The sequence below is a fragment of the Armigeres subalbatus genome, unplaced genomic scaffold (genome assembly GCF_024139115.2).
Source record: "Armigeres subalbatus isolate Guangzhou_Male unplaced genomic scaffold, GZ_Asu_2 Contig982, whole genome shotgun sequence".
NCBI lineage: Eukaryota > Metazoa > Arthropoda > Insecta > Diptera > Culicidae > Armigeres > Armigeres subalbatus.
In genome coordinates, this window is record NW_026943791.1 from 151,719 (window position 1) to 164,177 (window position 12,459).

The 12,459-nt window shown below is 38.9% G+C and overlaps 1 protein-coding gene across 1 annotated transcript in view; it reads left to right on the forward strand.

Moving 5' to 3' along the window:
• LOC134204934 (uncharacterized) overlaps positions 1-12,180 on the forward strand; it is a 46,777-nt gene extending 34,597 nt beyond the window's left edge. The window contains 4 exon segments of the mRNA XM_062679748.1: positions 10,805-11,179; positions 11,241-11,548; positions 11,607-11,734; positions 11,929-12,180. Coding sequence (XP_062535732.1) covers positions 10,805-11,179; positions 11,241-11,548; positions 11,607-11,734; positions 11,929-12,095 — 978 coding nt within the window. The 3' untranslated portion in view covers positions 12,096-12,180.
• The last annotated feature ends 279 nt before the right edge of the window (positions 12,181-12,459 follow it).

Here is a 12,459-nt window from a genome sequence, read left to right on the forward strand (position 1 = left end):
ATGGCAAATTATGCTTGAACATGGTTTTCCGGCGAAACTGATACGACTGATTCGTATAACGTTGGACGGATCGGAATCAAGTGTAAGGGTTGCGGATGAAATATCGACGTCATTTGTTACCTTAGATGGATTAAAGCAGGGTAAGGCACTCTCGAATCTACTGTTCAATATAGCGCTCGAGGGAGCGATTAGGAGAGCAACATAGGAGGTAACATTATCACAAGATCGGATATGCTCCTGGGATTTGCGGACGATATCGATATTATCGGGATTGATCGCCGTGCCGTGGAAGAGACTTTTGTGCCTTTTAAGAGGGAGACAGCGATGATTGGATTCACGATCAATACCAGCAAAACAAAGTACATGGTCGCTGGCAATCAACGTGGGTTCATTAGTGGTGGTGGTGAAAAATTTGAAGTAGTAGAAGAATTTGTGTTTCTTGGAACATTAGTGACGTGCGATAATGATGTTACCCGCGAGGTGAAAAGGCGTATTGCAGCTGCAAATAGGGCTTATTACGGACTTTGTAACCAACTTAAGTCCCGTAGTCTGCAAACGAAAACAAAACTCGCGCTTTATACTACTCTGATTCTTCCGGTGGCTTTATACGGCCATGAAACATGGACGTTAAAGAAGGCTGATCGAAGAGCTTTCGGAGTGTTCGAGCGTAAGGTGCTACGGACAATACTCGGCGGTAAACAGGAGAACGGTATCTGGCGGCGTCGCATGAATCATGAATTGTACACGGCAGACTTCGGTGGGCTGGTCACGTTGTTCGCAGAAGAACGTCAAACGAAGATAATATTTAGTAGAGAACCCGAAAGATGCCGCAGGCTTCGTGGAAGGCCGCGTACACGATGGCTTTCTGCAGTTGAAGAGAACCTGAGGGCGCTCAACGTTCAGGGCGACTAGAAGCAATTGGCCCAGGATCGAGACCAGTGGAGAAGGATACTCCATTCGGCATAGGTTCATCGCAGAGCTGTAGCCCATCAAGTATCAAGTATACGCCATGCTCAGGTTTCTTCGCTTGTGGGTGGCCTGCCCAACAACGACTGCATCAATGATGACCTGATCCTTGCAGCCTCGAGTGTTGCGTCGACAACCTTTTCGTTTATCGGTCATCAGGTCATCAGGTTGTTGACGTCACAATGGTTCTGCACCCTCCTCGCTATCACCGATGACAGCACTTTGTACATACTCGAAAGGCACGTTATTGGTCTGCACTTGGCTGGGTTCAAAGTCACTGTACTTGCTAGTATTCCATTAGGAGACTGGAAAAGTATGACGGAATTGATACGGAGCTTGATACTGAACCTGTTGCGATTGATTCTGAAAGGGATATGGTTTACTAGCTAGGTATGCAGATCGTGGATACGGTGGATTTTGTGACTGTTGGAAATTCGAAAACATATTCACGGCAGGCAGAGTATGTGTACGGCTGAACGGTACTCGCGAAGAATACAATTCTGAAGCTGCAACGATGGAAAGCGGATTGGACTGTGGGTGGGATTGCTGTTCCGAATGATTGATTCCAGGAAAATTACAGGAACTTCTTGCAGATCGGAACGGATTTTAAGAAAAATGATGGGAAAAGTTACTGCAATCGTGTTGGGATTCTGGGATGAATCAAGCATTAATAAATCGATCGGTTCGGTCTGTACGGCTATTTCTACCCCTGCCTTACTAGCAACCAGTTCTTGCTCTAGACCTACCAATCGTGCTTCCAGTAGGTGAATCCAATCTAACTCGTCTCTCGGCCAATTCCTCACGTACATTCTCTCTTCCTGCTCATCAACTCGTATTTCGCTGATTACCACAGCGACACCATCACCTGTGGTCTGCGTTCCAGAACCATTCTGAAACTGCTCCAGAGCATCAACCATACCAACAATAATTCCCTGTGGATTGGGTGAACCCCGCGATTCAGACAAAAATCGCACGACATACGCACCATAGTGTATGAGACGGTACTACAAAACACATTTATTTGCATCATCTTTTTCCCCATCTTACAGACCTCTCAATTCGGAACATCGTTTGGCACACATTTCTATATCCTTTGTAGGATCAACTCAGTTCAGATGATCTAATGACCACGCGTGAATCGACTTTGATTGAAATCAATGGAAATCTCTCCCCTGAACCGATTGAAAAAGGGAATTACTTTTTTTGATGAGTAATCCATTTTTTCTTTTGCGTTCGGCGCCAGTGAAACTATTTTACTGACCGCAAGAGTCAGATGGACCCCTGGCTACACCTCTGGACAGTGGTCTAGCTACGGTGTCCACTTGGGGTGGGCTCTACAACAGCCTCGTTTACGATAGCCTGATTTGTTCGGATCGTTTAAGTGTAGTCGTGTTCCTGAGAGAGATTGGTTAACTTCGGTTGACTAGCTTCCCGCGTAGTTTTTGGGCTGATTATATACAAATTAGGCACAGAAAACAAGCACAAAATAAGCGAAATTGTTTTTCGGGGTCTGAACTAAATTGGTCCAAGAACCAAGCGGTTTTAATTGTAACCCTAAAAGGGCGGGTCTATTTGAGGTCCAATCCTATTGAAGAAAGTGGTTACCTCCAATATATTTTTTCGAACTAAATCATTCACATGTTGTACATATGTACAAATCGAGATTCAGGCATAGCAATGAACAATTAATGTTAAAAAATGTCTCGACATAAATGTTATACATAATTATAGTTACATATATTATAACCTCCAGTTCCAGTATTTCGGAACTGGCAGCAAATGTATAATATTAATAAATCCTATAAGATTGTGGTTTGTCTATTCCGATGATCACGAGCTAAACAAAAAGCACACTCCACACTGACTGTCGCATTCCGAACGTGGACAAACAAGCTCGTTCCGACGATGGACGATCAAAAATGGATAAACTCCGGCACGTAATCGCGCCGAGGAGCGTTCATAAATATCTTGCCTAATGGGAAGCTTTTAAATTGATTTTCCTTTTATTTTCACGTAGTTTCAAAATATATCGCCTCGTGCTTCGGGTGGACCACGATGCCCGTCTGTCGTCAGCTGCTGCTGTTTCATATTCCCGACCACTTCTTGCAGAGTGCTTATGGTAGCAAATAAGGAATTGTTATGTGATTTTTTTTTCTCTCGTCCTATAGTGACTTCGGCTGTGACTGAGGTTGTCACGCATTCTTGTGGCCGAAGTGAGGGTATCTAATGTACTGTTGAGCCCGGGACGGAAATTGAATGAGGAAAAACAAACAGAGACATCATGCCTTTTTCTATGTGCAAAGTTCTGACCGGCAGACAGAGGTGGGAGTTGGGGTGGTGAACGCTGATCGGAATCCGCTGTCGTCGAGGACGGCACTTATTTGTGGCTGGATTGTTGTCAGCATTGGACCCAATAAAGTGAATATTTTAACGAGAGTAGATTTGGAAGTCGATGTTGACAATTTGAGTGGGAATTTATGATGATTTAATGAGAGGTCAGTTAAACGAACATGATGAAGATTGATTTAATTAAAAAAAACCCTGAGTAATCCACCTAGCGGTGATGATGCCTTTCTCGCTCGTTCAAAAGGGTTGACAAACATATTTTTCACATTTGTTTATGGCAGCCTTACTTTGTACCGTTAAATGCACAAAAACGATCCATAAAAAATGAAAAACGATCCATAAACATCTGAATGTTCCATAAAACGCTACTTTAAATCCATTAAATAGCTCAGGCGTATCCAGAAGTATCATGAAGAATTCAATTATTCTTTTTGATTATGATCGTGATTATGATCCAATTCGGTAATATGGTCCATAGTTTTGGATATATGATCCATAATGTTGGTCATTTGACAAACTTTCGAGTGTTTCTTGTTTTGAAGTCAGAATCCAGCTTAGGCTTCTGGCACCCATCAATAAGTTAGCCTTTTTAAAATTATTGTTTTGAATAGTATGATTCTTCATATAGATAAGAATTAATTTTTTGCTGATAGCAGTTCCGTTTTTGTCATTAACATTCAACCACTTTTAACTAAGATTTACGAATTTGATCCGACTTAATAAAATTTGAAGGGAATTCTACTATGGTTGCTTTTCTTCATATGGAGAGCATTTCGGAGTGATTAACCGAAGGTTTTATTAAAATTGATTCATATTAATTTGTTTTGTATATATTATAATGAACCGATCTAAAATTATTTATCAGATCACTCTGCACAGGTAAACTATCACTGCAAAAAATCTGATAGATAACTCGTGACAGAGCTGGTGTTACCGAAATCAGCATACTTGGGCCAATAATGTGTAATACTTTATATCATACTGATTGCATACCTGATATTATTCTATCAGGAAATCAAAAATCGTTGATTGCCTTAGAGTAATTTGTTATGGATTATAGCAAGGATGTTTTTTTTAGTAGTTTGTCAATAACTCATTCCAGAGGATAAATGTCGAAAAATATTCGCACCAGAAGTCCACCACAAAACACGTTTAAAATTTAACTTCTGGTATGAGTAATCGACAAACTAAATGATCGAACTTAGATTGCTACATGATCCAAAACATGCTTGGATTGTAGAAAAGTTTGGATACATTTTTTATTGACTTGCCAAAAAGAAAAATTTTCTTCAAATCCTACCGAATCTCAGCTTCTCCCACAAAATCCGAGTGCTATTTGAAATCTTCAAACACAGCATCCGGTGCGTTGCCGCACGAATGCACAAGCAGCCGATGATAAGTGCAAATTGCGTATAACGTGTTATATTTCGATCACCACTCATCCAAGAAGTAAAGATAGCTGAGGGGTAAAGGCTCCCCCAGACCTAAGTGATTTTATCGCCGCGACGGCGACAACTAGTCGCCGCGATTCTACCGTTGGGTCGCTGCAGGCAATGTTCTATTAACGCTTCCATACCAACGGCGACAGAATCGCTGTCGCCAAGCGCTAGAATCGCGTCGCGACTGTCGCATCGCGTGTGTTTGGGGGAACCTTAACGTTCTAGCCTCTCACTCAGAGAATCTGTGTTCGACGCTCGTTCGGTTCTCATTTTTTTTTCAAAAACATATTTATAAACAATTTTTATTTTCTATAACTCAATACCACATTTTTAAAACTACTTCTCTGCGTTTGTAAACTAAGATTAAAACATCGATTCGTCAAATCTGAGAGGCGAGAGCACTCCCACGCAACACCAACACCACCAACAGGTAGCCGAAGTATTTAGGTAGCCGAAGTATAACATATGTATAACATGTCTTTTAATCGAAATAATTAGACTTTCATGTTGCCAATCTAAAAGAAAATTAAATTTCAAACCCGAAAAATCTAACTATTTTCGGCTAAAATGTGTTTTAACATTTTAACAATCATTTCAAAATTGACGCCCTTCACCCTTGCCGGGGTGATGGGCCAATGGGGCGTGTTGGTGATGCTTCCTTCTGCAATATTCATCCAAAGGCAAGCGACTGAAGCGAATGCAGTGACGTTTTATTTTAGTATTAGCATTTATTTTAGTATTACAAAAACATCCCGGGATATAGAACAAAAAATGTTTCCAGTTGGCAAACATTCGAGTGCTTCCCAGTTTGAAGTCAGAATCCAGCTTAGGCTTCTGTCACCCAATCAATAAGCTAGCCTTTTAATTATTGTTTTGAATACTACTTTTCATATTGGTAAGAATTCATTTTTTGCTGATAGCAGCTTCGTTTTTGTCATTGACATTCAACCACTTTTCAACTAAAATTCACGAATTAGATCCGACCTTAAAAAATCTGAAGATAATTCTACTATGGTTGCTTTTTTTTCATATGGAGAGCATTTCACAGTGATGGTACGAAGGTTGAATTAGAACTAATTAATTTTAATTTGCTTTTGTATCCAAAATCTAAAAGATCCACAATTATTTATCAGTTCACTCCATACAGGTAAACTATCCATGTACACAATCTGATAGATTACTCGTGACAGAGCTGGTGTTACCTAAATCAGCATAGTCGGGCCAATAATGTGTAATACTTTATATCATACTGATTGCATACCTAATATTATACTTAATTAATTTATTAATTATCAAACCTGTACATTTAGTAGTTTGTCAATAACTCATTCCAAAAGTTGAATTTCAAACGAGATGTCCACCATTTCTAGTGCGAAGGTTTATTCAACTCTGCCTTATTGTTGTTTCTTTTGCACTAATAACAAAATGATAGCGCTGGTTGCAGTAACCTATACTGACTAATAATAACTAATAAAAAAAAATTGTTATCATTCAGTATAAGTTATTACAAACTAGTGCTTTAAATCGATTATTAGTTAAATTAAAACAAATAACTGTAGGGCAGAGCTGTCGAAAAATTTTCGCACCAGAAGTCCACCATAAAACACGTTTTGAAATTTAACCTCCGGGATGAGTCATCGACAAACTAAATGATCGAACTGAGATTACTACATGATCCAAAACATGCTTGGATTGTAGAAAAGTTTGGATATATTTTCCGTTGACTTGCAAGAATGGAACATTTTCTCCGAATCTTTCCGAAACTCAGCTTCTCCCACATAATCCGAGTGATATTTGAAAACTTCAAACATATATGTATGTTATCACTATGAATGGGGTTCCAATTAATTGGTCTAGCGAAGTCCAAGATTTAGGACTTATGTATAGCATGAATTAATTAACTATCACAACAACACAGAAGATATGCAAGCGAAAAGGTAGGAATATAGTAAGTTAATATTTGTAGAAAATCAAAACCATTTACTAAAATAAATTGTTTCTACATATTTTCTACATATACTGTGCCAATATAGATTATTTGCTGTAACGCCAGGAAGACTGCATTACAGAGGATTCAAATTAAACGTTGAAATTGATGTTGCTTCCCTGCACATCAAAACACTATGAATATTAGGTGACATATCTGAATGAATTGACACAAAAGCACATAACGTAGACTCAATCGTATATGTTTTTCAACGTCAGATGATTTAAATATGCCACGGAACCTAAACACAGCATCCGGTGCGTTGCCACACGAATGCACAAGCAGACGATGATCAGTGCAAATTGCGTATAAGCTCTTATACTTCGATCACCGCTCTTCCAAGAAGTAAAGATAGCTGAGGGGTATCGTTCTAGGCTCTCACTCAGAGAGTCTATGTTCGACGCTCGTTCGGTTCTCTTTTTTTTTCGAAAACATATTTATAAACAATTTTTCTTTTCTATATAACTCAATACCAAATTTTTAAAACGACTTCTCTGCGTTAAAGGTTAAAACATCGATTTGTCAAATCTGAGAGCCGAGAGCACTCCCACGCAATCCAACACCAGCAACAGATAGCCGAAATCTTCACCTAAATGTTAGGCTACATATTTACACATGTTTTTAATCGAAATAATTAGATTTTCATGTTGCCAATCTAAAAGTAAATTAAATTTCGAACTCGAAAAATCTAGCTATTTTCGGCTAAAATGTGTTTTAACGTTTTAACAATTATTTTAAAATTGACGCCTTATATCCCTTACCGGGTGAAATAAAAAAGCATCACCCGGCCCCCATTTTGTTTACTCGCTTCCGTCAGGGCCAAAGCGGTGTGTTGGTGATGCTTCCTTCTGCGATATTCATCCGACGGCAAGCGACTGAAGCGAATGCAGTGCCGTTCGCTCCCGCCGAAATGTGCTTGCATAGCGTCCTCACGTACACCAGCTGCGCTCCCACACACTGATTGAACGCCACAAAAATAGCTGCCACGTGAGAAGTTCACTCGTATATAGGGTATGCGAGCGCATGATAGCAAAATAATAGGAAAAATGGGCCTGATTACGTTTAGTAAAGAGAAACGTTATTAATTATTGAACAGTTTTCTCTTCGTTAGAGGTTACCCAAATAAACACTTATAGGGCGATCATGCCTTCAGTGAAGACAATGGGTTCTTAATAATATTGTCCATCATTGCATTTCTTAACTGATACGACACGTTGTAATTATGCCATTATGAATACTAATTGAAAACAATAATTTCCCCAACAAAATGGCTTTCCTACCTATATACTGCCGCCGCAAGCGTAACTGTTCCATATTTTCTTCCATGCAAAATCAATATTGGACGATTATGCTTGCGACGGCTCATTTTACCTCCAAGAAATTTAGATTAATTATCAAGGCGAAATGAATCCAATTTCATGTCTAGCAAATTCAAAGTTTGTCTATCAGTTAATGCATTAAAACTATCAATTTAGAACCACTATTGATTTTATCAAATATATTTTCTTTCATTGATTCAATAACACTTCCAGTATTGGTACCGTTACCCTAGCAGAGTGAACTCTGTGGCTTTGAAAAGAAATGAACGTATACCAATTTGATGAATACTGTACAACTTATATTTATTCGTACCATGTGTCTCCCGATGGTTTTGTGGTATAGTAAGCGCTTTCCACCCCAAAGGTCAGCAGTTCGAATCTAGGAAAATTTAGTGCAGAATATTTTGCTGTTTTTTTATACGCAAAAACCGTTTTTTGGCCATAACTCCAGATTGCGATGAGCTATTGATCTAATTTTCAATAGCAAACAATGGGACTGAATTCCGCGTCGCCTGCAACTTGTTGCGAGCAAATCGGACAATGGGAAGTTCAAAAAAGTGTGTCTACAAAATTTGTACACATACACACATACACACATACACACATACACACATACACACACACACACATACATCCACACATACAGACATCACCTCAATTCGTCGAGCTGAGTCGATCGGTATATAAGAATCGGCCCTCCGGGCCTCCTATCAAAATTTTGTTTTTGAAGCAGTATTATAGCCTTTACGTACACTTAGTGTACGAGAAAGGCAAAAAGATATTGATGGGTAATGGGACGAAAACATTATATTTGTCTTGAGAGTATCTTTGACAACTAGGTCACACGCAATGAAGCGGAGAGTCATTATAAGCATTTGTTGAATTTAACTTTAATCACACCTCGTACTTGACTCGACTTAGTGAAGTAGGAACTAAGTGTACGAAATAATGAAGACGACTTGCTACTGTCGAGTTTAAAATACGTATCTGTAAACCATGTGATCTTTCTTTCTTTCTTTTTTTATTTATTTATTAACAATTACCATATAGCAACATAAATAATCACATATTGATTTTCAATAACTACATACTGAATAAGACATTTAGATTGCGCTTAAATAAAGAAAAACTTCTTTCGCATGATTTCTAGGTAAATCGTTCCAATTTTTTTCCTGGTTCTAATTACGAAAAAATATTTGCTTTCTCTAGGATCTCCACTTAACCTCAGAATGTCGTTTAATTTATTCAATGAGTAAAATGCTTTCTGCTTCTACAATGCTCAGCTGATGAGTGGTTTCTTGTGCCCATTTTAACTGTGACCTTTGCGGTAAACCCCAAAGGCTAACTCATTTAAAATGATTATCTTACCTTCAATCTGTGGCGAAAATTGATTTAAATTGCTCATAACTAACTACACAGGCAGGCCCGGCCATTCATGCTTGGCACGAAAACATATCCCATTCCATCAATCACTTTTTGTTCCATTTTTTACCGTATTTTGTGTGAACAGAATATCACTGTTTATGGTTCGATATTTTTCGCTATTCGTTAGAGTACCAGAGTGATTATGTGGTTCCTCTCTATTTGTTGGTATTACATCCACCACTGGAACATTGCTGCCTCGCAGCTCAACATTCAACAAACACCTCCAGGTTAGGTTTTTATTTTTGCATTCGTATCCTGAGAGTAACACGTTGATAAACTACTTAAAATGAAAAAAATGTACAATCTGAAAATTTCAAATCTAGTCAACCACCATGGTCTTGCATTGTACCTGCGCCACATATCACTAGGCCAAGGAAGGCCTTTTATTTGTGTGTCTACATTTGCTTACACAATTTAGACTGCAAAAAAAACTTTTTAAGGATCGCTGTTTGGTAACCACCGGTGCAGCAGAGCACAGTTCTATCCCATTGAGCTTACCGTTGTGCACGCTTTCCTTTGTTTCCATCATTCATCAGCACTGCCAGTGCTGACTGCCAGTGTGGGGACCATGTGGGATGGTTTGGTTTCGGCCTCCCGGCAGGCCCTCATGAAGTACGGGTCTATTGATGATGGTCTGGTTGATGTCCCTTCGGAAGCCACTCAACAGCGTGTTCAACGTGATTCACGTAAAAAAATGCGCAAAAAAAATGACAGTACCTTGTTCAACGAAAAAAGAGGGACTGGAAATGCAAATCGGCTGGTGTGAACCCAAAGGGGACACTCGGACTATAGCTTGTAAAACAATTGTTGCTCTGTGTTTTTCCACTGGGTATGAGAAGAGCATTACAAAAACATGCATGCTTTGCCTATTGTTGGAAAGATGAACAGGAAAAGGCTTTCATGTTGACAAAATTACAGCATAACGGTAGAACGACCAGGAGTGACTTGTATACATAGCTAACATAAAAATTTAAAAACAAATTTGGTCAAGATTATTTGTTGACACAAATCGATATAAGCAAAGTAGTTCGTGAGTTTCATTAGAGTTTGGGCTACGATATTTTGCATCAACAGTTATTGATAGTTTTAACGATGGAAAGTGCATACCTAAATGTCCTAAATTATTACTTAGTTGAACAATAATTGCGCATAATACAAATTTAGTGACTATACAATTCTAAATCTCGGTTGTCTAAAATAGCGATTTAAGTGAAATTAATTCTTTTCAAAAGTTGAATAAGGAAAATTTAAAATAGAGCATAGCAGACGATAAATGTCCTTATAATTAATCCTCTCTTAATATCTCGAATAAATATCATTGGTTTATCAACTATTCATCCTCAAACGTTGAAGCTACCAACATGCAGATGAACAATGTTGAAGTTTTCGCCGCTTTTCTCACTCATCATCAAACGGCGCAGCAACTCACGGAGCGCTTCGAGCAGCTCGAGAAAAAAGTTGCTACTGATCGGAGCTATCGCTCGAAACAGTTGCTCTTGCGAGTGTACTCCGCACTGGCAAAGAATGCTTTTGCTTCCGGTGTTTCTAAAGAAGTCGACAAAGTATTCGTACGGTCGTTTGGAACGGTTGTGGCCAACGAAGTTGTTCCCCTTTGTGTAATGAAAAAGTTCTTTGACGATCGGAGTTTTTTGGAAGAAATCCTCAGCTGCTTCGCAGCAGTAGTTGGCAATCCTAAGGTCTGATAAATGTTTACAAAAAGCAAATTCACCAATTTCTAAACAGTAATTTTTATTTCAGTTGACGTTGGTTCCATCTATCATGGACAACATGCTGGAGTTCCTTAGTAGCATCAACATAAAAAAGTGTACGGTTAAGGATGAGGACGAGAAAGCATTCTACCAGCTGCATCGGTTAATCAGTGACGTTCTATATTTGATGATGATCATTAGACCCAACTACGTCGCAAATCGTCTTCCGCAGTACTTTTATGTTTTCAACGGATTGATCGCATCCGTTATATGCTACAAAGAGGACCACCCACTTGAGAAGCCTTTGAATAGCTTCGAGATTCTCACACTGTCCGATCTGTTGTTACCATTGGAAAAGTAAGTTTATTTCCTCGTGATAAGAATTTTGAAACCAACACATAGTTCATCATTTTAGGATCATGAGTCACGCTGCCAAGAAGGTCGACAAGGATCTGCGCATCATGGCACCGTACGTGTTGGCGCAGGTTATCCATTTTATCATTCAAAGTTAACGACCGGCGACCCTGCACGAGAAGATTTGTCGTACTGTGTACAAAAAAGATATTTTAGTTACTAGATAAAGATTGTCGCTACTGTTCCCTTTGTTCTGCTGTCCGAAACATGTGTGGTACATACCTGTCAAATCGTATGGATTTTCCTTCTTTGACATTTAGCTCCCCTATCCTCACCAGCAAAAGATGTTCCGGACAGCGACGACAGCGACAATCTTTATCTAGTAACTAAAATATCTTTTGTGTACAACATCTGTTATGGGTTGATTGAAATTTACGACAAACACTCGTCCAGCTATCTGCTGAGGACGTGTGACGAAGCTTCGAAGAACGTATATACCGAGATAGTCAAAGGTTTCCGAAAGTATAGGTCGTTCAAAGGAAAGATCTAAACAGGTAAGTATAATAGTAGTTAGGTTTTTTTTTGTACATAACTGCAAAGTAAAAATTAAATATTTTTGAAATATTGTAATGCAATATTACTAGCGATCATGACTTTTTTCGTTTTTTTTTATTATACATATCCGGTATGCAGTTCTCGCTGTGAGTATCTTAAAGCTTAATGATCAGTCCCCCTTATAGTGAAATGATTTTTTTTTTCAATTTATCATGTTTGTGTCTTCACAAAAGTTGTAGCAAAAGTACTCCTAAAAACGTTTGTCGAAAACGCTAAGTTCGTGAGTCCGTTACTTTTGGAGACTTGTTACGTTTGTTTGTTACAACCTGTGCGGTGCACAACGTCAAAAACTGGAACGG